The sequence below is a fragment of the Brachyhypopomus gauderio genome, chromosome 1, assembly GCF_052324685.1.
Source record: "Brachyhypopomus gauderio isolate BG-103 chromosome 1, BGAUD_0.2, whole genome shotgun sequence".
Lineage (NCBI taxonomy): Eukaryota > Metazoa > Chordata > Actinopteri > Gymnotiformes > Hypopomidae > Brachyhypopomus > Brachyhypopomus gauderio.
Genome location: NC_135211.1, coordinates 14,308,749 through 14,334,810, shown reverse-complemented (window position 1 = coordinate 14,334,810; position 26,062 = coordinate 14,308,749). Strand labels below are relative to the sequence as shown.

The window sequence follows — 26,062 nt, the reverse complement described above, 5'->3', positions numbered from 1 at the left end:
ATAAACAACAGAAAACATATTTGCACAGGGAATGAGGCCTCCTGTATTCCTCTGTCTCGCTGCAGGGTCGGACTGGTACGTGGTGAGGGTGGAACTAACGGTCCTAGATGTCAATGACAACGCCCCAGAATGGAGCATGGTGCCGTTCCCTTTCCTGGCTGTGGTGAACCCCATGACCCCACCTAACACACTGGTCTACAAGCTCCAAGCTAGAGACGGAGACGAAGGCCCCAATGGGGAGGTTGAGTACTTCCTGTCAGACGGTAAGGAGCCCCACCTGAAGCTCGCCACTCACTTCGTCCCAGCCTGCCGGCTCCACCCTCAGATAATTAACGATCAAGTAAATGTCATTAAAGTCTCGGCTCGGTGTGTCGCAGGGGGCGACGGCCGGTTCGAGGTGGACAGGAAGACGGGTCATGTGCGGACCACGGGCCTGCCTCTGCAGAGGGACAGGGAGTATTTGCTGAGCGTGGGTGGCGGCCGACCGGATGGGCAGCCGGAGCCCCTCCGCCGTGCTCTCTGTGGTGGCCGGACCAAGGGCTCCCCAGTTCACCAACGCCTCGTACACAATCTCCATACCAGAAAACACACCAGCGGGACAGCCGTGAGTACACACACACACACACATACACACACACACACACACACACACACACACACACACACACATACAGACCTAATCTAATCTGTTTCATTTAAAACCATAAGCAGTATACTTCTCCAACTGCTTGTTTACATTTCCACAGTCCTGTGTTCCTGTCTCCACTCCCTAACCCCCCCCCCCCACCCCCCAACCTCCCCCCACCCCCGTGCATGCGGTCCACGATCGATGGATTACGTGTGACACTCATTAGCTCACACACCGTGCACGTGGGCCTGCTGCGTGATGAGGATCATTTAACATGCGTGACACACACTAATTCAGCATTGTCATCCTTGTCACGTGTGCGTTCACGCAGCACTGGTGCGTTACTGACTGGGGAAGGGAAATTGAGGAGAAATTGAGTCTTTTTTTTTCCTTAGGTGAATTCATAATGTGTTTCCTAACAGTTTTTTTTCCCCTGAGACAGAAAATTGTTATTTGTCTACGTTGTCCGGTCTTGTTTTGCCTAAGTAATTTCACACTTTTTAGCTTGTGAATTCTCGTGAAATTCTGTCGTGAAAATTATAGGTTGCAAATACCTGATGTATAGCAACCTACGAGCCATTACGTTCAAAATATGTCTTCTTCGACCGTGTTTATCAAAGTAAAGCGTTTGCATGGTAGGTGAAATATCCACCATCAGTCCCCAGCCCTGCAAGCCACTTCATGCATTTTGCCTCACTTCAGATGTCACACATATTTTCCAGCTCACATAATCACTCCCGAACCTCATCTTCCTCCTAACTCCCTTTAAAATGCAAAATCCATGCAAAGTTGCTCATTTAATATGCAGTTCGGTGCGTGGAGATACTCCCCAGGCACTTCGTACCTGGAAAACAGGGCTAGCTGTGAATAAGCGGTCAGGTGGCTTACAGATAATGAAGGAATGTCACCTTTAAAAATGTGAAATGTGGGGGTTATAGGGGAAAGAAAAGCTTCAACCCAAAATTTAATAGAGAAATAGAGAAACCTTTGCTATTAGTTTCTTTCAGACTTATTATACATGCAGAATTTTCCGTTCTGCTTTGAGAGATAGTCCTTTCATCCTCTTAAAACAAACATTTTGTAATATGTCACAGCATGAACTTTTTAATCCTAAGGTACAAAGTTACATAAAGATTAATTCATTGCTAGCCTGGAGTCATCTTAGACCGCATAGGAAATGTTTACAAAAATCCACCAAATGCCTGAAAAACAAACAAACAAACAAACAAAAAACTCACGAGATCTGCACAGAACCCATTTATTTACTGTACGTTTGCCACCCACGTATGTACCTGTACCTGGCTACCACTCACCCTCCCTCCATCTCTCCATCACTCCTCCACCTGCTGTCAGGGGCTGTAATCGTCGAGGTCAGTGGAGACCCAGGCCCCCCGCGGCTCTCCCAGTGGGGCTGTGAGCCAGCAAGTTCTCCACCCGCACCTCCGGCCATGTCTGTTTGGCACGCAGCGATTGGCTCAGACAGTAATCCAATGAGGAAGAGCCGGGTGTGGGTGGCGGTCATGCCCGTGGGCCCACAGCGATTAAGACTAAGTGTTCGGTGCAAAAGCTGGTTTACAGAAACCGGGCTTCTCTCGGGTCCTGTTACCATGGGGGGGGGGGGGGGGGGGGGGGGGGGTTGAGGGGGGGTCTGGCGGTGTTGGCTGCCGCGGTGGTGGTGAGTTCATTTTCGAACTCTGCAGGATCCATCTGTGTCCATGTTGCTTGAACTATCACAGTGGCATGTTTACGTCCAACCCCTGCTTTTGTCAAAGGAGTTTTTTTCCCCCCCATTATGTACAGTCATGACACAAGACTCACGCACGCTCTGGTTGTTGCTGTCGCTTCCAACGCCCACGCGCTTCACTTCTCTCTCCAGCTTCCTGGCCACGCCGGCGCTGTCCTTCCAGAAGCGGCCCGTCAGCTACAACCTGCTGATCAACCCCAGCAGCCTGTTCGCCGTGCAGCCCGAGACTGGCGAGATCAGCCTGACGCGCACCGTGGACTACGAGGCGGATCAGCACCGCTACCTGCTGCTGGTCAGGGCCAGCGAGGCTGAGGGCAGCCTTAGCAGCGCAGCCGAGGTGATGCTCCACCCCCTTCGCCGTCCTTGGGCGTGGTCAAGGGACTTCGGTCTAGGAAGACCACGCCCACAATCGAGGTTCTGTCCATTTGTACCGGCCCTCCTGATCGTCTAAAGTCCCCGCTGTTGTTGCAGTGTGACGTCACGTTTAAGTGGTTCCTTTTGTGTTAGCCCTAAGAGCTTCTAAACACACCAGCTTTTCTGTACATAATTATACGGCATTGTGGCTTAAGCCCATGTCAATCGACAGTTGTCACTTTTCACAAAAATAATAAACAAAAAAACGTGCTACGTCACCCGGTGCAGACAAAACCAATATGACAAACCATTTGTGCTGTGCTTTAGTTTTAAAGTTCCCCTGGCTGGATTCACTGAGCAACCTTCATGTCACAGTCATTGCAACAGGCCATGTCAATACATAGAAATGGCAGTTCAAATGAACCCTCCTTGACTGCTGCTCTCCAGATACTTTCCAGCGTGGTGTATGATATTTGACAGCACATTTCTCCACAATGCTTTTATAGATTTTTACAATTCAGAGATCGTCAGAGAGCTCATATCATCTGATGCAATGCCTCACAAATAGAATGCGTGATCATTAAAGCCTGACCTGAAAAGCAATGTTAAAACTTACACCAGCAAGCAAGAGTGGGTTTCTTTCATTTGACATGTAGAAATAATGCGCCCCGCCCTCCCCTTCCCCACCTTTGTTCTGTTTGCTTTTATGAGGAATTTACTTTTGCAGTTTGTTTTGTTGCTTATAGGCATCCATTAGGTTGGCGTGTTATATCAAAGGGCCAGTGTTTCAGGTTTTACGTCAAATACAGAACATAATGACATAAATCATTTAAAAGTGTAGAACAGTTTTTTGTCCAATTACATTCATAAATTCTCTCTGTCAGGTTTGCCAATAATGACTATAATAGATATGTTTGAATTGTCTTGTAATTAAACCCAAAACTGAATATGTGTATCCTAAATGTCATTTAGCTTATAATTAAGATGTATGCCACACTGGCTTCATGATGTTTATGCGTCTTCTGCCAGGTTGTTGTCACTTAGCCTAAATGGATGGCTGAATTAGTGCACAGAAAAAGTATAAGGGCAATGATTATTATTTTTTTAAAGTCAGTGACTGATAGTTTCGCCCCATGCCTCTCTCACAACAACATGACCCTCGAGGATACAATCTTGCTCTGTCGAGGGAAAAAGCAGGCTGCTCGGTGATCCATAGGTCTTCCCTGGCCTCAGGCGAGGCAGCCGATTGCAGAGCCGTGCTCCTGGGGAAAGGGGCACGGGGGTGCAGATCCTCGCCACGGTGCACTGGGCCGTGGTATCCAGGGCGATGCCCCCAGGGGACATCAGAAAGACTGGCAGCTGTTACTGCACCTCCGTTCCGTCCAGGGAAGTGGAGTGTTGTGGGGTGTTGTTGTTGCGGGCAGTGAGAGAGAGAAAAGGGAAAAACCATGGTTGCCTTCCTCAGCCCACACTGCAGCCTTTCTGTCACTCTGCACGCCCTCATTCTTCGTCTCAGCCCATCGGGTTGACGGACGTCTAGTGATGAGTTCAGCTTCCCGCGCCAAAGCAAAACACACCTAACAGCATCTCCTGTCTCTGGGGCCACCCCCAAAGCCACCATCATCGTCCTGGGCTTGGCCTGCTCAGTTGCTCAGTGGGTGGTCTTCTGCGTCCACAGTGATGCGCTCCTGAAAGGTCACCTAAGCCTCCACCCATGTGGACAAATTTTGCACTCTCACACTTTATAGGAGGTGACTGGCTCTCCCGTTGAATTCATAGACCCTTTCTTCATCACCTTCTAGCCCCAAAAATGCTGTGTTATTACCACTGGGAGAAAAGAGAACCTTGAAGTCTTGTTCTTTATTGTCTGTACTCTTTGAACAGTATTTCTGCCAGTCTGTTTTAAGTTATGGGCTTGTTAGAGAGAAGCAGGAGTAATGGGTGAAGCAAAGATCTGTCGTTGGGTGTTTGACCACTTCAGGAGGAGCTCAGCCTATCTTGATCTCCAGCTTTGTAAGTTACTTAGCAACTGTTAGTGTGTTTTAGACAAAGTCTCTCTCTCACTCTCTCGCACATAAAATCCCAAATGTTTCTAAAATCAATATGCAAAATAGCTTTATACAATATTCATAAGATAACCTTGACAAAGCGCAACCTCAATAATTGATCTAATTTTCTGAAAGCTGGATTGTATAATCAGGCACATATCTACACCGGCATTTTCAAATCATAAGGGTTGTTTTTTTAATCCTTTTATTCTTTATGTTTTATTAAATTACTAAGTCTGGTGTTAGTTCAAAACTTCAGTTGCCAACACAATGCTAGATAAACAAATTATTTATTACATTTTACAGTATTTGACCACCTAGAACTTGGTCTAAAATGATGTGGGCAAGTTTATTTGGGCAAGTGGGGTTTTAAGCAGGGATGCATTTAGTAAATGGCTCCCCGGTGCACAGTTAGTAATATAACCCCAGCCTGGGCCATGCTTGATGGACTAAGCTATTACCATATCCCTATGGTAGAGACTGTTAAGTACACTACCTGTGGAAAACAGCAACCTAAGGAAAAGGTGATAAATCTCCTTTATGCAACTGGTAGAACAAACTTCAGAAGGGTAGACTAATTCTAATTCATCTAATTAAATTTTAATATATTTCATCTTAAAGAAGTGTATTAGAATAGCCAACTTCATGTGGTTGGTGACTGCTTTGTGTTTTACTATGTAGTAGATACTGTGCTACAGGGGTGCAGTGTAGTGGGTAAAAAGGCAATTTATCCAAAACAACTTTCCTGTGTGTGGTAAGCACTCCAGACAATTACTGATGAATCCTTCCTGTTCAATCAGAGCAATTCACCTGCACAATCAGAGCCTTTCACCAGGAATGCAGCCCTCGCCATATGTTTGATCTCTCCCTCTCCATCCCTCTCTCCTTCACTAGTCTGACCTGGTGTCCGTCACAGTGTGTGAATCACACCCTGACACGTTTGGCTTCTCCCCTTTCTGCTCTTTTCTCCGCTGAACTTCTTTCACCTGCAACCTCGGCGAGTTAAAATGTTCTCTTTTCCCCTCCCCCCTCCTCTTTCTCTTACCCAGGTGCGCGTCGTTATCCTGGATGAGAACGATTGCGTTCCTGAGTTCCTGCAGTCCATTTATAGCAAAGACGGCGTCCCCGAGACTGTAACTACAGCAACATCTCTCCTTCAGGGTAAGGCTCGCCACAGGTGTGCAGTTCACCCGGCAGGAGTGATCCCAAACGCCTCACCCTTCAGGGGTAATAGGTTGACGCCCTCAAGGGATTACAAATAGACAGACGCACCTGAACTCAGTAACCTCACAAGTTAAATTATCCATGGAGTGTACAGTCCCTGCTATTTCAAGCTCTGTTAGCACACTCCGAAGGTGGTAGAATTTTGGTGCATAATTGACTGGTGTGAACGTGACTGATGAGAGTGTGGGGCTGTCGCACTCCCTGCTGGGGCCACACTCCACCCCACTGGAATTCTGGGACACCAATGTCCTCACCGCTTGGCACCATGTGAACCGTCTCTCCGACTCTCCATTAGTGTCTGCAGTCTGGCAGGAGTTCTGCTTCGGTCGTCTGTGTTTCGTGCTTGTTTTGGAGACCTCCTAGTGTTTGGGTTTTATGTGGCACCACAGGGTGCTGCTTTGTGCTCTGAATTGTGTAACTGCCATTTGTCCCTGCAAACTCCTTGCACACTCATGTGTACCTGGGCGGCTACCTGTGTGACGGCAGTAATCTGTTTTCATCCTGCTTTTGGGGTGCTGTGACCTGTTTGAAACTCCTCCCAAAATTAGAGTGCTAATTCTAGCAGTGAAGCATACTCTAGCTGGTAGTTACTTGAAAGTGAAGGTCGCGCACACACACACACACACACACACACACACATAGACATGTACAGCCCACACTAACTAACACACACACACACACACACACACACACACACACACACACACACACACAAACCCATCTGGATGAAAGTGAGGATTCTCGCCTTTCTTTACTCTCAGTTTAGCACCATTTCTGAAGCATTCTACTGCTGACATATCACTTTCATGTTCCTAAATTGCACATTGAATCTCCAAGCATATTCATTCGGTCTTGAAAGAACACACAGTGGAAAACATACGCCTCAGGCAATAGAAGGCCTGGGAAGAGCTTCATAGTCTGTTGTAAATGGGAAGTCACATGAAATGAGGTGGGAGAATAGGGAAATAAGGGGACTGCAGCTGCTGATAAAACACCTCCGCTTCCTAGGAGATCGAGAGAGCGAGCGAGCGAGTCAAAACAAAGGCAGAGGAGCCCAAACAAACCGCAGATGCAGATGCAACACGGCTCAAAGGAGCTCGGAGCAAACAGACACCCCGCCGTTGCTCCAGAACCAAACGTGAGCCCTTGGCTTGAGCCGCCCAGAAACCGAGGCCCAGGCAGACATTTGGAGAGATTAACGCGGAGCCCGCCGGCAGCCGAAGGGAGGCGGAGACGTACGGCAGGTGTCTTCACTCGACAGGTGCGGCTGAGACAGCACCTGCGCGTTCGGCCGCGCGGGCTTCCGGGCGATTAGCCACGAGAGCGGTGGGAGTCACGTGTGCTCAGCACGGGCCACGGAAGTCTCGACGCGCCTTTCAGACTGATTCCCATCCCGAGGTTACTGGTCGAACATCTGTAATGAACGTGCGGGAAATCGCATTAACATGCATTCGCAGAAACAATCTGCTTAGAAGGCTGAAAATCAACAGGTAGATGTTAGAATGTGTGCGTTATGCATGCTATAGATTTCACATTGGTGTTGAATATTTTGAATAGGTGTTGAATATGAAAAACATTGAATACCATCAAATCTCGTATTCACGCAATATTATTTCATTTTCTACATGTGATGAATATCTAATTCACTTCCTCAAGGACTCTGCATTCTTTAATGTTGTAGGTATAGAGATTAAAGACCGGTGTGCATGATTAGTGTGATAGGAGCAGGGGACCTAATTGAAAGCAAAATCTGAAGGTACTGAGCACACATTATATAGATAAATGTGTAGTATAGTTAAAAGGCTGTGGAAGACATGGTGTAGTCAGACTGGACAATGCTACCCAGGATAACTCTGTGGATAAATGTGAGTGCATTCAGAATGTGGGGAAAGAATCTGAATGTCTCAAAGCACATTCTGTGAGTGAGTGTAAGCAACAGCAATTCTTTAGAAATGTTAACAATAGATTTATTTTGCTGGACTATATCCATCGTACTGAAGACACATGGAGTTAAATCAAATACTCTCCCACAGGAGAATGTACAGTCGTGTCTGTTCACTTACATAATTTATGAGAAAGCAACGTCACAGTTGTATTTGGAGTCACACCCCCGTCCCCCCCCGTCCCCCCGTTTCTAAAGCTGGAGCTTGTGCCAGACACCGCTGACACTTTTCTCTTTGAGGACATGCATTATGCTGTAAACACAAACAGAGCTCTCACAATGACTTCGTAATCCATAGGCAATCAGAGAATATGTAAAACTGACATTCATGTTAGGGAAATTGATTGGCGAGCAAAAAAGAAGAGGTCTGAATCCCAGTTGGGGTGTAATCGTATTAGCCTCCAAATCCCAGAATCCCTCATGGACATCAGACTTGTAGATTACAGCCTGGTCTACAAGCCAACTCTGCAATCAAGAGCGTTAGTGAGCACACAGTACCATGTCTAGCAGAGGAAAGCTGGTTTGCCCCATGGTCTTTACAGTGAGCTGGCCTGATAAATAAAACAGATGATGTGTTGCTTCTAAGACATAATTTTTGAGGCATGATATATGAGTTGAGGTGGATCTCTTTAATGTGTCCAGTATCGAGTTGCCTGGCTTCTAATGTACAAGGCACCTCCAGGAATCATTTATTGCTGATTACAGATCCACTGTTATTCAAAAAGTCCTTCAAAAATCTGTTGTTTTGCTCTCTATCCATTTTTGATGTAATGATTGCATGTTCTAAAAAATAAACACTGTTAGCTTGTTTGATTTTGCTGGCCACCTTAAACGAATGGTTTTTGCACACATAGCGAGATTTTGGCCAGAGGAATAATTCTGCTGAGCTGTAGTGTTTAATGACAGCCGTTAACTCCATCTAACCTTTTATGTCACGCCGTTGTAAATAAAGCACATCTCTGAAGCACATAATTTACCAAATAAAATTCAGCAAAAACAGGCCTTTCAGTTAGTGCAGAATCAGGAAAACTAGTCTCAGAATCGAGAAATGTTTACCTCAGTTTTTCTTTTGGTTATTTTTATTTTTTATTTTTGGAGTGTTGATTCACAAAATGGCTGCTGTGTATGCAGCTTTTCACACAGAATAAAGGCCCAAGGCTGATTTGCGCTCCTCTATAGTTGTCAGATGCAATAAACCTCAAAACCTGAGGCGTTTTGATTGCATGTCAGATCTATTTTCAAATAACCAAATCTTAGTTAAGCAGGGGACAACTGCATATACCTTATCTATTCTCATAGAGAAGCTCAAATATACATTGATCGTGTTAGCTAATATGAACCCTAGAAGTTTCCTGCCTCATTCACTTTTTTTCTCTCCCTTCCGTCTCCTCTCCCCTCTTTCCCTTATCTTGATCCTCTCTCCCTTTTCCTATCCTTTTACTTCTCTGGCTCTCTCTGTGCCTCTCCTTCTCCCTTTTCTCTCTCTGTCTCTCCAACCCCAATACTCTCTCCGCTGCAGTGTCGGCCACTGACTGTGACTCGGAGCAGAATGCTGACATCACCTACTACACCCTCAGCTCCGACTTCATAATCTCCTCCCATGGAACCGTCTTCCCGGCTGGCCCTCTGGACTACGAGCGGCCCAACCACCTGTATGAGTTTGTGGTGATGGCCGTGGATAAGGGGGAGGTGCCTCGCACGGGCACAGCCACGGTGCGTCTGCGTATGGCCAACGTCAACGACGAAGCCCCAGAGTTCTCCCAACCTGTGTGAGTGCGTGCTCTTCTGGGTAGACCAAGGTGCCGCCATCACAATGATGTCACAGCCTTGATTTTTCTCACTGATTAATATGAAACTCGTTCTGAATTAAGAGTACCTGCCAAACACTCCAACTGCAGCTTTCTGGAGTTATGTGATTGTTTTAAGAGTTAATGTTGGTATGTTTTAATTAGAATGAAACGACCAGACGCTTTTGCCGTTTTCTAATGGGTGTTCCTACCTCTTCATAGCAGCTTGCATCCCTTCCAGTAACCATAAAGCACTGCAGCTGTACCATCGCTGAATTGCACTGGCATGCTGGTTCCCATAATCCCCCAGCTGCCCTGTTGTGCTGGGTCCTTTACTCCACAGGCTGCCACAACCTGTAAACCAAAAAGCGCCCCTGCCACTTGAGAGGGGCATTGTGGCTCCCCGGGCCTGCTGTCAGCCCTCATATCTGCACGGTCTGCAGCTCTCCTGCTGGAAAGAGCTTCCCCTACATGGGTCTCCATGGCTCTGGGTTCCATTTTGATGCAGCCCCACTCTCTGCTGACAGTTTGCTGTGCGTCAGTTGTCTCTGTGTCCATGTGTGTCTACTCTGGGCTGACAGGGGTGGTGGGTGTGGTTTGGGGGTGGGCGTGGCCTCATGACCCCTTAATTGGTCAATTTTCTGGCACTCTCAGAGGAGCAATAAGGTCCAGTCAGCAATGCATTCAGACTTGAACAAGACGAGAGAATGACATATTGAGATATTTGCTATCAGATGCAAATGTTTTCGGCAGTGTAGAACTCTTGGGGGATTGTTTTGAATTGCATCTGTACTTGACAAAGATGGAGAAATTTGCATAGCCTGTTAGGCTACTCTCCTTTTTGCAGATATATTGAAGACATATTGTTAGCTCCATCGTTAAGTGTGTGTGTGTGTGTGTGTGTGTGTGTGTGTGTGTGTGTGTGTGTGTGTGTGTGTGTGTGTGTGTGTGTGTGTGTGTGTGTGTGTGTGTACACAGATCCATCCTCTGCTCTTGCTCCTCTCTGCTGAAGGAATCATTAGAATGAATTCTGGCAGGGGGTGTTGGCATGTGAGCTCATATAAGCCTATTGACTTTCTCCTCCTGCCTGTTCCTCTGCCCTCTCCTGCAGCCCCCCCCCCCCCCCCCCCCTTACGTCTCTCTCCCTGCTACCTGTGCCTCCTGGAGCTCAGCTCTCCAAACAACCCCCCTCTATCATAACCCCCACCCGTTTGTATGTCCACACTCCCCCGAACTATACGCTTGCATCCATGAAGCCCATACCCCAGCAGGCTACCACGTGCAGCCAATGACGTCTTTCGCCGTGATTGGTTAGGCCGTGGCTACCTCCGCGACACGTCGGCGAGGCCTAAAATGAGCCCCTTTCGCTCAGGCTGGCGTGGTGGACGCACCACATCATTACCCGAGCTGCTTGTCATTTGTGTCCCTCACCTGAGCACTCGCTGAGGAAGAGTGATATTTATAAAGACACCAGACAGTCTGGATGAGATGGTCAGTTGACATTTGTGAGACCCCTGGTGTACAGTAATGAGTATTACCGTGTCATTCTGCAGACCTGAGGTGAATTATGCCTGCAGTGGAAATAGACTGTTAGCAATCGAAACTGCTAATTTTGCAACTGAACCTGAAGTTTTGTTTTGAGAATGGCATATGTGAGGATGTGTGGCGCTAAGCGAAGCTGTCTGCTTTGGCAGTTCATTTGCTGGCCTTAATTTGCTGTGCCGTGTAGTAGTTTGGTGTTGACAGACGGGCCACTGAGTCGGTGGTGTGGCTGGATGCGAAACTGACGGTTCAGATAACGAGCGTCAGGGAAATGACACATGATGAGGAAGTGGGGCAGCCAGGACCCCCCCCCCCCCTCCCCCCCGTTACCCTGACGACTTCCACATGCACTGTGCGGCCACCCTGGCATAATCCGCTGTCATGAAGGCCTTTAGCCACTTCATCAGGTTCAGGCATTGGGGGGGGTTCCTTCTCTTTCGTTCCCACTGTCGTTAAGGTGTGACAGCGTTTGCACTGGGCTGACGTGCCAAGGAGGCACGTGAGGAGGAAGCCTTTGAGCGTGCCGCGTCTGCTCTTTGAGCACGGCGCCCGGGAGTACGTCTGCGCCAGCGCCGGCCTTTGAGCGGGATGATAAATTGCGGGTCGCTGGTGTCACCCACGCGACGGATGCTGGTGCACGATGACGGGGCGAGGAGGGGCAAGCGATGGCGTCTCCGCGGAGACGACATACATCACCTACATGAAACGACTGTCAGCCTGTCTCTGTTAGCCATCAGTCAGACCTGCGCTATACACAGTGACAAATTCAAACACTCCTTCTCTTCTTAACTCCTGTCCATCTTTATGGGCATCTATATTCTGTCGTCTGATTGCCTTCTTCTCACTCTTTAGATAGATGATAGATAGATGAACGGGGTTTCATCTCCGTTCATCTATCACTTTCAGTTTCTCATTTTTTATTTCCAACTTTTTCATACTCTTCCATCTTTCTCCTTCTTTCGCCCTTTGGTTTTTTCGCCCTTTCACTTTCTCTCTCTCTCTCTCTCTCTCTCTCTCTCTCTCTCTCTCTCTCTCTCTCTCAGGCTTTCTTATTTTTTTCTGTGTATTGCTACATCTGACTGTATCGCTTTCTGTATCTCCATCATTCACATTGTCAGAATGACTGAGATTAATGGTAGAGTTCTGCCCTAAAAATCCAACTTTTCTCTGGGTTCGAGCTCAGACCAATACACAGGGAGAAACATCCATCCCTGGAGACAACTGTTGATTACTCCAAATTCCTTACCATTTATATTCCAGCAAGTGATAAGGCAACGGAGCACAAAGAAAAGTTTAAGACAACACACTCTTGGTTACCAATACCTGTAAATCATGATCTCATGCTTTGGCTACCGATACCTGTACCACAATCTCACACTTCCCATATCTACAGAACAGTTAGTCTGTCGAGCCTTTGGATGAGACTTGACAAGATTCATGTTCAAGACCACTTGCACCTCTGTATGTGTTCTCTACTTGCTAAGTGCCGAGCTCGCTGGCGGTCCGTCTGCACCTGACCTTTATAGCTGTGATGGACGGCTGTGCTCAGATGAAGAAGAAATGCTTTGACCGCTGTCCTGCGCACTGAGCCGCAACCGTAGAAAACAGACAGTGGCGGAGAAATGAAATCTTTAACGCTCAACGAAAACAAATAGAGACATGCGAGTGAATGAACCCCAGCCGGCTTGGTTAGCCAGTTCAGTCTCCTTGTGTTTTCAGTACCGTTGATGTCTACCACCCACCTTGCAGACTGGTGGGGGCTAGATTGTTTGCATCCAGTTATTAGACACTGGTCCATGTAGAGTATGCTTGCAAATGATTATTATTAGTTCTCCTCCAGTCGTACAAGTGCACACATTGGTTCAACACTATGGCATCTAGAAAGGAGCCTCTGTGGTAATGTGTATGCGCAGCCTGCCAAGTTTTGTCTTCAACATGAAAAAAAGGAGAGCTACTCACTTTTCTTTCTTCCAGATTCCTTTGTTTTCTTTTGCAGTGTTTCTTTAATTCCTTCTCCCTGTATCTCTCTCTTTCTCTCTCCATTTCAGGGCATTAGATTTGAACAATGAAACTCTGAACAATGAATGGATTCTTGATGTGGCATTTATGTCTGGAGTCTGACGCAGTTGTCTCTCAACATAACGAGCAAAAACATGCCAGAACCTTTAAGCAGTCCTGCCACGAGGCAAAAACCCCAAACAAATCAGATTAAATCAAAGACAGCCATAACATGAGGTGTGTACAAAACAAAAGTGTTCTGGTAAATAGCAAGAGCACAGTGGTGCGCCTAGCATTAGCCAGCAATCTATGTCACTATACCCTATAATAAAGCTCTGTAGTGGATGACTGAAACTTGCTTTCTGTTATGAAGAAAATTCTCTTTCCAACCATTGAACCATCCCTAGGATGAGTGGTGACTGACCGATAGATGGCACGCTCCTCCCTGGAGGAAATCTTATTTAATTTCTTTCATTTTTAAAAATAATCAATAACTACTTAACCAAGCATGGATGTTCCTAAAATGCAAGATGCCTGGGGCTCTCCATTTATTGCCCTGAGCATAAGTCGCTCAGTGGTAGATTTGGGACGTCTGACGTGATTGGCAATGATGAACGTGGCTTCGAGGCATGGCATTTCACGTCACCCCCAAATTCAATAAGATCTCCAAAATTCATTTGAGAAAACTCTGATGCAAAATGTTGATGTTGATCTGGCGAATTGAGATTTAGGGTTTGTTCATGTCCATATCTAAACGGATTCTTCTGGTGCGGTTCGTCAAGTGTGAACTCAAAATGAACCGAACACACCTAAGCGAACCAAACCCAGGACGTGATCCGAGTGCGCTGAAAACAATGTTTTCCATTACAGTTCGGTACGTGCTGCAGAAACGTACCGTAGTCTTTTTTTTAGCATACTTAAAAAAATATGTGCAGCAGTCATTAGAGGAATTTCTGGCGCTGACTCCTTTATCCATTTTTCCTTTGCACTGCAGTCTTTCCCATTGATAAAATACCAGCAGGTATGCACAACCCCGAAAAGTGCATTAAGCCCATTGTCTGTCTGTCTACATTTGATTTGGTTTGATTGTAAATTTGTGTTTGAGAAGCCTAAGTAAACCAAACCAGCAATGTATCATTTTATCATTTCTTTTAGTGGTGGTTCAGCACAGCTCAGCTGTGAGGTTTATGTATTTGGAATGTATGTATATGTACATTCACAGTCTATTAAAATGCAAGCCTTATGTTTGTTTAAAATGTTTTTCTTTAGTATTTCATCCTGGCCACACAAAAAAAATTATTTCGTGATATATAGCCTACTTATGTGTAGTACAATTTAGATGTTTCTTTTCACTTATCTGAACTTTGTGAGCTGGGATCAAAGTACAGGGTTAGTGTATGACACTCCATAGTGCCATGAAACTCAACAGACCCAACCAAGGGAACATGACAGAATTGGGATTTGAACCCTCAACTTTCCAACTAATAGCTCAAAGTCATAACCACTTTTTCATGGTCACTATTAATCAAAGCTTCCTCCCAAAGGTTTTTTTTTTTTGTCGATCTAACAAACTTGTGAAAGCCACATAAACTAATCTCTCTATGTATCATGCTTACAGTCATATTGCAAGTACCATCATCCTACAGAATTTAGAAATTCAAATTTTTCTTATTGTTTGTGTGTTTGCTAATATTGCTATACATGTTTCTGAACAAGACGCAAGTACAATCTAATGAAGCATACCGTACCTTGTGCACATTAGAGCTGCAACTAAAGATAATTGTAGCTTATCAGTATGTTGATTTTCAGCGGCTTTTAAACAATTACTTGCTATTTCACAGAGCACTAGTAATTTGTGTTGTTTGATTGGGACTGTTGCTGAAACTGTCTGAGTGTGTCAGAGACGTCCCCACCTAGAATATTACTCACCAGCCACCACTGTCTGGGTTCTAGGCGTGGACATGTCAGTGATAAAGTGTGGATGAAAGGAAAACCAACACGAAAAGGAAAAGACTGAGAGAATGGTGGCGTGCGCCTGTCTGTGTGCTGATGTAATGGGTTCCCTTGTCTTTATCGTCTCAACAGTGGCAGAATGTGCAGAATGAGCCGTGCAGTGTTCAGAAGTGTCTTAACCACTCAGACCAAGTGGGTGGTGCTTCGCCCTGTAGCTGGACAACAGCCCCAGCTACAGCTATAGGTTTGTCTTTTTTAAGAACAAAAAGTGTCCAAGAAAGTCGCCCTTTCTGAGCTCAACTGATCAGTGTACTTACAGAAACAGCCCCAGAAGTTCCTCACCTGTCAAACAGTAAACCTTTAATGTTACTTTCTGAACGATGCCTAATGTAGTTTCTAAATCAGGGGTGTCCGTAGTGATGGGCCTTTGGGTAGTGTACCTCGAATGATTCAGTGTCAGCCCTTAAGTCAAATTTCCATCTCAAATTTATTAAAATAAGGCAGCTACAACTGATAGTACTTTATAAGTGACGCTACAGTATCTGCCAGGCCTGGACCCCTCCCTTTAGATGCCCATCTACCCTGTTGACTCTAGCTAAATGTGTTGATATAATGTAACCCACTTATTCATTTTTTATTCCTTTGCTTGTGTGTATGAGATCTGTTGTTGTTTGTTGTTATTTTCATGGAATTAACATCAGCATTATATGTGTAAATTTAACGTTAGCCCTCTTCACTGTGAAACAAAGCTAGTAGTACCTAGTGGAGTATATGTCTTGCTCAAATGATTGATGACTCCCTCTCTGCTCCCTTTAGGTAACGTTACTGAAAAACGACTTCAAACAAGAATTATAACGTTTTTTTTTTTTAAATCAAGTGTTGTGCTGTTCTCCACTGGTAAAATTGTAAGCCTTCACTAACATTCCATTCAATTCCATTGGAGAGGAAAACATTTCATGACTAAGCTAAAACCACAGGGGGCTCGAGCCCTGAAAAAAAAAAGCCAATTTCTGAATAATTCACAATAGTTTCAGAATAAATTACCTTGAAATTAGGAACGAAATATGCCAGAGGACACAGGGGTTAATCTGTGCAATTACCTTTTGACCCCAGAAATAGGGGAATGATGTCTGAAAGAGCTGCAGTTCCCACATGGATGTAAATAGTCTTTAATTAAATCTGATAAGCTGCGCTTTATCCTCATAATGTTAACATTTAACTTTAAATCCAGTTAAATCCACGCACAAGCACAGAACCAAAACAAAGCTTACTACAAAGCTTACTACTATCCAAATACTTATGGACTGGACTGTATACATACACACACAGGTGTGTGTGTGTGTGTGTGTGTGTGTGTGTGTGTGTGTGTGTTGGGGCTACCATTGTTCTGTATGGCAGGAGGCCACGCTTCCAGCAGAAGTGACATTTATCCTGACACTTTTTATAATAACTTATATCAGTGCTTTGTGTAGCTCAGAGTACATGCCGTTATTTCAAACTCAAGAATAATTACTCGTGGGTCAACAGTTTGCAAAGTGACTCCTGTTATGCATTTGTTCTGAGTTTTGCCTTTGGAGTAATTTAAATGAACATTAGAACACCTATCTGATATTTAACGTATAAAAAGCTTTTGACACACAGCAGAGCATTAGAAGAGTTAACTGAGAGGTATTTTCAGTAAATCTGTTGACATGTTGTGAGTACCGCATGACAGTGACTTGCCTGTGCTTTGATTGAGTAACCCCTTTATTATTTTTGTTCCTTTGCTAGTGCATATGAGGACTCTTGTTGTTTGTTCTTTTCATGGAAACACACAGCAAGCCGGTCTGTTCTTGTTCACATCTCTTGTCCTCCCCATGTGCCCTCTCGTGAAATACCCTGAATCTTTATCTTTGAAGTCTGAACAAAGTGTAGCATATGCCTCATGCATTCATTCAGGCCGAAGACTTCCAGGAGTCCCCAGTTTCTGTGCAGGGGCCACATTACACAACTCATTATTTTCATTTTAACACTTACATGTGGTGTTCACACCCAAGAGATGTGAGATGTTTATATTTGTGCGTGTGTGCATGTGTCCTTGTGTGTACATGTTTGCTTGTGTGTGTGTGTGTGTGTGTGTGTGTGGGCATGTGTGCATGTGGTCTTTGCCCATTCAGATATCGTACGTTTGTCTCAGAAGATGCTGGACCCAATACATTAGTTGCAACGGTGCTCGCTAAGGATCCAGATGGTGATGGGATCACATACAAAATCTCATCAGGCAATGAAGAAGGCAACTTTGTCATTGACAGTCAGAAAGGTGAGCCACCTCTCTCTCTCTCTCTCCCAGCAGAACACATGGTCTATTCTCTCATGTATCAGCACTGTTCATGATTATACACATACCACATCGCAGTTCCTTAGCAACACTTTATCTCTACATTAATGTGCTGTGTTTGACCACCAAAGCCAAAATCGCTTGTAATTCCTCTTAGCAAATGGTTGAATTGTGATAGGATAAAAAAACTTTCAGCAGATAATGAGACAACATGGCATTTTTGTTTACTGTATTTTTTACTGCATTTCACTTTGGCCATTCTATTCCATTCAGCATAATGCTATCCAAGGTGATTATGGGCTTGCCATGGAGGTTGTCTGACCTTGCTATCCAAAGGCAACAGGAATTGTGTAAAAGAATGTTACACTTTTAAGTCCTTTGCCTTTCTGAAAATAATATGTAGGGATTAACATATCAAATCCAAGGTTAATATTTCAATTACTCTGTGGCTTTAAAGTGTGAACTTAAAGAAAAAACAATCTACTTTTATTTTTTCCAACATTCATAATAGTTTTGGTAGGGAGCAAATGTGAAAAAAGGCGAGATACAATTCTAATTTTAAATATATTTAAGGAAATGCACAATGCTTTGGCTTGAGTTGTGTGGCTGTGCTGAAGGACTATAATGTATTTTAGAGCTTGTGATTATTTGTAAGGCAAGCTGCGAAAATACTTGGGCAAAAGTATTGTACTCAAGTAATTAACGATGGCATTTGGTGTGATCTTCAAATTAGTCATATTTTTGCCACATTAACTGTCATAATTTTTACTTGATTGCACTGTAAATCTGTAACCTTTTGTTTATTTCATGCAAAATCATTCCATAGCTGTGAGCTAAGAACACGAGTTCATGCCGTGTGAACCACACTCTGAGGCACACCTCAGAAGGTTAGGCACACCTCTGAAGATTAGGCACACCTCAGAAGGTTAGGCACACCTCAGAAGGTTAGGCACACCTCAGAAGGTTAGGCACACCTCAGAAGATTAGGCACACCTCAGAAGATTAGGCACACCTCAGAAGGTTAGGCACACCTCAGAAGATTAGGCACACCTCAGAAGATTAGGCACACCTCAGAAGGTTAGGCACACCTCAGAAGGTTAGGCACACCTCAGAAGATTAGGCACACCTCAGAAGATTAGGCACACCTCAGAAGGTTAGGCACACCTCAGAAGATTAGGCACACCTCAGAAGATTAGGCACACCTCAGAAGGTTAGGCACACCTCAGAAGATTAGGCACACCACAGAAGGTTAGGCACACTTCAGAAGGTTAGGCACACCTCAGAAGATTAGGCACACCTCAGAAGGTTAGGCACACCTCAGAAGGTTAGGCACACCTCAGAAGATTAGGCACAACTCAGAAGGTTAGGCACACCTCAGAAGATTAGGCACACCTCAGAAGATTAGGCACACCTCAGAAGGTTAGGCACACCTCAGAAGATTAGGCACACCTCAGAAGGTTAGGCATACCTCAGAAGGTTAGGCACACCTCAGAAGATTAGGCACACCTCAGAAGGTTAGGCACACCTCAGAAGGTTAGGCACACCTCAGAAGGTTAGGCACACCTCAGAAGATTAGGCACACCTCAGAAGGTTAGGCACACCTCAGAAGATTAGGCACACCTCAGAAGATTAGGCACACCTCAGAAGGTTAGGCACACCTCAGAAGGTTAGGCACACCTCAGAAGTTTAGGCACACCTCAGAAGATTAGGCACACCTCAGAAGATTAGTCACACCTCAGAAGGTTAAGCACACCTCAGCGTCCAGCTGAGAGAAATGTGATGTAATGATGATTATTATGACTGAGTTCAGGTGCGTCTAGGTGCCTTGCATCAGCATTCCCTCACCGGCCTCTCCGGGAAGAGCCTCTCAATTTTCCTATGCCTGTTCGCTTCTTCTGTTCTGCGGAGATCAAAGACTGCTTTTATTGCCCCCTTTTCTACAGATTGTCAGATCTCGGCCTCTCCCCAAACTCCTTCAATCATTCCTTAGAGTCCCCCTTTCCTCTGTTAGATGTGTTCTGCCAGTGCTCGATGGCCGCTGTTAATTTGACTGTAACTCACAGAGGAATATGTTCTGTTTGAGTTAATGGCACTTTAAGAATCCAGACAGCCGAGTCAATAAGATGTTCGGGGAGCCATTGTATTAAAGGCATAAATACAGCGACTACATTTGTCTGGGTGAAGGACGAATTTACCAACGCTCGGGGAAATGTTTACGCGGATAATCAGCCAGATCATCTCTGGCATGCCTGCACCTGTCAGTTTTTTTTATTATTGTTATTATTATTGTTTTTACATTTATTTTTAGTTGTTTAATTATTATAAATTCTTATTTGCGATGTTTTGCTTTTCTTTTGTTTCTAGCCCAGCAGGCAATGCAGGGTTTAAACAGCCTCCATGATTCCAGTGCCTGTCATTGGGGACCACATGAATAAATCAAAAACGATTGGTCGTGTGATGAAGGAGACAGGCTGCTAACATTGTACAATCGCTTATAAATTGACTAATTACTGCAGCTGGGCTAAAACCTAACCAGCAGCACACACTTCTCTATAGCCAGCACGCGTGAACCCAGATAAGGCCCGGAGAGCGGGCTCTGGGATCTGTATGAAGCAGAATAATTGATGAGAGCCGTGTTTGATGTTGTCTTTCCCTTTATGATTAGTGTTTATTTTGATCATGCGGTTTGTGTAAAAAGAAACAAAAAATTCTTCTACAGCCTCTCCATTCTGTAACGAGCCAGTTTCCCAGTGTCCTCTGCCCCGGGTTTGGGGGGGTTCGGAGTTTCTGCTGAACACTCACAGCTTCTAACTTGGCTGTGTCTTCTTGCTCCCGAGTTCATCCAGCTGCTCTGGGGACGGGGGCTGGCACTCTCCTTCCCAGAGTGGGGCACATTTTGGGGCAGGATGTTGATGGAAGATGGCACAGGGGCGAGGGGTTAGTGGCACATTCCCCTGCCTTCTTCCATCTGAAGCCATGTTTGCTCATCAGCCCAAAGACAAATGATCTCAATCTAAGCTGTGGCGCTGATATGAGCTGGCTGCATGCATACTGCCCTACAAAGGGCCACCAGCTAACGCCAAGTGTGCACACTCAGATCGCACACACACACACACACACACACACACACACACACACACACACACACACACACACACACACACACCACTTTATCCATCTTCAAGCATTACCTTCCGCTTGGTGTACACCACCGTGTACATAAATATATAACACAGACAGACACACAAATTGAAATCCACTTATAAAAAGAAATGTTTGACTCACAATTACAATGCTTACCTTCGCTGTTATGTTTGTTATGCGTGCTGTTCTGTGTGTAGGTGCTCTATATGTGTGTGTGTATCTATTTCATCACCCACACACTGAATGCATTATTGCAGGAATCTAGCACACGTTGGCTTGTTAAGGATTGCTGGCAAAGAGGGCCCAGCTGAGCCTACGGCATTTACAACCTGCTGTTGATACAGCTGTCTATACCAATGAAGCTTACATGACTCTTCCATAGGCACACACACACACACACACACACACACACACACACACACACACACACACATGCAAACACATGCATGTATGCACACATTCCCATTTCTGTGTCAAACCTCATTGCACTGTGAAATCAGCGGAGGAAAATAATTCAGATTGAATTAGAGTTGGTTACAGGTTTTTTTGTCTCCTTACCCCAGCAGTGGTGCCACAAAAGCTCTAGATCAGCGCATCAGAGTGCGTCCAGAGCTCAGCGATGAACGGGATCGTGTGTCAGTAGCTGCACGTCTTCCTTGATCGTTCCTGCACTGCGAGCCAGAGATAGGAGTCATCCAGCTATCCAGATTAGAAGAGCAGGAGTGAACACACACGGCGGGTCACAGCTGGGGGGGGGGAGAGGGAGGGGGGGGGATCAGGGGGAGACGTAAAACAACGTGTGGAAGGTCATCTATGTGCCTGCTCCCGCTATCACGGGAGATAATCCACCGAGTGTTTAGCATGGCAGGAGTCCGCGTGCGCAGCCGGGAGGAGCCCGTTCACGTGTGCCTGCCCCAGCGTACACGCCGAGCGCTTCGGTGGAGCAGGTTTTACGCAGTCGTAAAGCCCGGGGAGCGTGAAATGAGATTGGCGGCACACGTTCACATGCGCCACGTTCCACGGTTTTGCACAGGGACGAAAGTCTCCCAGACGGGCCGCGTTACAGGGCGTCCTGCCCTTACGGGCGTTAGCAATAAAGAGCAGCACGGTCAGGGTCGGACTACAGCTGTGTCTGAGTGTACAGAGAGAGATGAACGTGAGCTGGACTTGCTGGAAGACGACCGGCGTCTGGAAACCAGCACAGTGTGTGGCTCCTGCAGCGGTCAAAGATGGTTTTATCCGACGCTGTTCATAAACACCGCTTATCTTCATCAGATGAGATGTAATTGAGTGTGTATTGCATTAGTGTGGGATCGAAACCCATTTGCTAAATCACACTGCAAATACCGCTCCCCTGCTGGACCGCTGGACCTGACCCAGGGGCCCTGCAGAGGTAGCGAGTCGGTGGGCTTTTACAACCTCGTTTGAAAATCTCGTGTAATTTTCTTGTTTTTCAGGAATTAAGTGTTCCCTCAGTTGAGGCGTTGTTTGTTAAACCCCCTTGTGACTCCTCTTCCCAGGGTTGATCCGTCTCCGCTCCACACCACCACCCAAACTCCAGGGGGTGGAATACACCCTGAACATTACGGCAACGGACGACAACGCCTCCGCTGGGCCCCAGTCTCTGTCTGCCACGGCTCAGGTCATCGTAGGGGTAGATGACGTCAACAACAACAAGCCTGTCTTCGAGAAGGTGCTGTTATTTTTTTGCCTGGTCATGCAGTCATGGAGTGGACCACCCAGCTGGACCTTAACTGAAGACGTGCATGTGATTCACTTCCATCTCTCTTCTCTCTTTGCCCTTTTAGTCAGGGCTTTCCCTTCTCTCCTTCCAAGCACTTGTTTCTCTCTCTCTCTCTCTCTCTCTCTCTCTCTCAGTCCTCATGAGAAGTGATTAGCCAGCCGATCCACACTATTCCTGGATCATCTAACGGCCTTTTTTAATTAAGAGCTTGAAATATCTGCCGAATCATCATGGGCCCACCCGCGTGCCCATGTCTCAATTTTGCGTGAGAGGCGTGCGGGACCCAGGAGAGGTTTAGAGGGCTTTGGTGGGGTGGGAGGTTCTCAGCTCAGAAGGAGTGCTGAGAGAGAGAGAGAGAGAGAGAGAGAGAGAGAGAGCGCTCCTTGGCAGGGCACATCCCTGCCTCTCCAGCACTCCATGGAGCGGAGAGGTTGACGAGGCAGAGGCATAACCTATCCCCCAAAGAGGCAGAGGCATAACCCAAATCCCCCAAAGAGGCAGAGGCATAACCTATCCCCCAAAGAGGCAGAGGCATAACCCAAATCCCCCAAAGAGGCAGAGGCATAACCTATCCCCCAAAGAGGCAGAGGCATAACCTATCCCCCAAAGAGGCAGAGGCATAACCTATCCCCCAAAGAGGCAGAGGCATAACCTATCCCCCAAAGAGGCAGAGGCATAACCTATCCCCCAAAGCCGCCAGGTCCAAAGACTTCAGAGTGGAAAACATCCATGCCCTCCTGCTTTGCTCCTCCGTGACCACTCTCTCACCCCCCCCCCCCCCCCACCCCTCTCTGACTGCTCTCTCTCACAGCCTCCACACCAACAAGCACTCTCTTACACACCTCTACCCAGCCCCTCCCTGACCTCTCTCTCACCCCCCCCCCCCCACAACCTCTCTCTAACTCCCCCTTGCTACTCTCTGTCTCTGCTTTGCCTTTCATGCTCTGACATGCTCCTACACTAGCAGGTTTCCTTCCTCGTCTCGCCTTCTCTCTTTGTCTCCCCCATTTCTCTCGTGAGTTAATTTCCACTCTCATCCTTTCTTCCCTGCCCAGCTCGCTCACATTCCTGCTCTTCATAGAGCAAGCCGGAAGATAGTGGGAGAAAAAGGAGAAGCTTTTTTATTGGGTTAGCCCACACACCTCCCCCCACTCCGATACTCCCCAGCCCCCAGCCATGCCCCCCAGCACGTGCTCTCCCTCTGCTGTGTGCCGCTGGCTGAGGACCAGGGCCGCTCCTGTGTGCAAGCGAACATCAGTGGCTGCTGGGGCTCCCAGGAGAGCCACCCTCTCCCAGGCCCAGGGCCTGTTTGTGTTCCCGCCAACTGGGGGTTGGGGGTAGACCAGCCCTAGTGATGGAGAACACAGGGCCGTCGGTGAAGTCTTGGTTAGATAGTCCCAGGATTAGAAAAGGGGCCAGTGGGAAGAGTGCAGAGATCTGGAAAACAGGAACCCTTGCTATCAAAAGATCGGCTGGCGGACTGACGGCGGTCTGGTTTGGGAATTGTTCAAGGATCTTTTTGATGAATCTTTTTAAATCATGTGACTTGTTAATTTATGTATATGCTGCCTTTGCTGCTTGCAGTGCCGTTTGTGGCATATAAATGTAGTGTCATCTAATGATGGAGAAGGAGGATTATTTTTTTTCATTTCACACACAGACACACACACACAGACACACACACACACACCGAAATGAGGATGATGAAGAGGTGTATGGGTATGTGGAGTGTGATTGAATGATCTGGGTTTGTTCCAGGAGTCTCAGAGGATTTAGAGGGTATGGAATTGATTTAAGAAAGCTTCAATTATAAAACGCAGAAGAACCTCAGCAGAACAAAACAAGCTTCCTCCTCTCCATCTCCCCCTCCTCCTCTCTCTTTCCCTTTGCTTACCTTTCCTTCTCTCACCTTCATTCTCATACCTTCTCTTTCTCCTTCCCTCTCCTTCTCTCTCCTTTTCTCAGTCCCCCATTCTCTTTCCTCCTCCCTCATATCTCCCCTGTTTCTCCCTGCTGCTCGGTTTACCTCTCCTCTGATTCTTATTGCCGCCATTGACTCCCTTCACATGTCGTAACTGTAGGCAGCACAGTCACAGCACAGTTACAGCACAGTAACGTTATGTGTTTTGACCGTACGTGTCCGTTGTGTTCATTGAATCAGACCAACATTAGCTATATCTGCAGCTTTGGTGCACACACAAATATGCTTTACTCATCAGTATGTAGTTTCAGAGTGGTTTCTGGGTTCCTATAGCGTACGCGTCACTCTCTCCCTCTCTCAATCAGTGTCAACAGTATAAGGAGAGGGCGACCGTTCCTGAGAATAAACCAGCAGGGACGCTGGTCCTGCAGGTGCACGCAGTGGACGCGGACGAGGGAGCCAATGGGAGGGTGACGTACGGCTTCATGCACAGAGACAGCACCGTGCCTGCTTTCAACATCGACCCCGACACGGGTACCACCAACAAACCTTCTACCACTTGCTCCTCCCCCACATTCAGGGCCTCGTTCACTGAGTCTGCTCACATGTTGAATTCATTCAGTACAGTTTGGAAAAAAAAGTGTTAAGATAACTCAAATAAGAGAATCCAGTACATTTTTATTTGAGTAAACGCCACTGATCCTGTTGTGTTGTGTGCTATAAGCATGGGTGTCTCTTTGCAATGCGGAATACATTTTTAGGATAATTTCCTGAAGGTAACGTTCCTCCCTCTCTCTTACTCTTGTTCTTATGTCTTGTTCTTTCTTCTCTTTCTCTCAGCCTCACTCATTTAGCCCTGTCACTTGGAAGTCATGTGTGTTGAAGTGTTTCTTATGAATCCCAAAGTTCAGGCCAATTCATATTAATCATAGCCTTTTAAAATGGACCAGCTCTCAAATGAAAAGAAATGACAGCATGTGTAAACTCCACTCAAGCTCTCTTTTATGAAATTAATGCTTCATGAAATGCTTCATGAAAGCTTTGAAAGTTTTTAAAGTGGATAGGAAAAGAAGAAGAAAAGAAGACTGAAGTGTACGATGCAGCACTTTGCTGAAATTATGTCGCAGAGATGTCAACACACTACACTACACACACACACACACACACACACACACACACACACACACTCACACTCAGAACCTGCTTAAAAAGTATGTTGGTAAAGGGTCACGTCCACACGTAGAGGATTTTAGTAATGAAATCACATCAAAAAGTGTTACCATGTCAATTTCAGTTGATTAACTGATATTATTATATTATTATAACCTGAGTCAGGTTGATTAACTGATATTATTGTTGACTGCCCAGTACTGCTTGTTGCTAAATTCTGCCTTATATTTGGTCCCTAAAAATGTTACAAACTCATTATATTTTTCAGCTGAAACAAATTCAGGGAAGACACAGAAGGTAGGATTTATTAGCTGGTCTAAACTTCTGAACAGGGCAGCTGAGTTATTATTGAATCATAATAAGATAATACATCAGTTAAGAACAAAAAAAAAGTTCTGATTTCATTTCACTGTTTTAATTGTTCTATGTAGTTTTATAAATATCAAAATGTCCTTCCACTTTTGACCTTCGTCTACGCTTCTCAACCTGCCTGCAATCTGGCTTAAGTTTCAAAACAGCTGGTATGTTCCTCCAGGGCATATTAAT

General features: G+C 45.9%; 1 protein-coding gene across 1 annotated transcript in view; it reads left to right on the top strand.

Annotated features, from left to right (window-relative positions):
- The window catches only part of LOC143509457 (neural-cadherin), a 150,069-nt gene that overhangs the window by 46,042 nt on the left and 77,965 nt on the right, over positions 1–26,062 (top strand). The window contains 9 exon segments of the mRNA XM_076998207.1: positions 66–263; positions 378–472; positions 474–604; positions 2,505–2,709; positions 5,824–5,935; positions 9,460–9,709; positions 17,377–17,519; positions 22,202–22,374; positions 24,712–24,880. Of these exon segments, the coding sequence (XP_076854322.1) occupies positions 66–263; positions 378–472; positions 474–604; positions 2,505–2,709; positions 5,824–5,935; positions 9,460–9,709; positions 17,377–17,519; positions 22,202–22,374; positions 24,712–24,880 (1,476 nt within the window).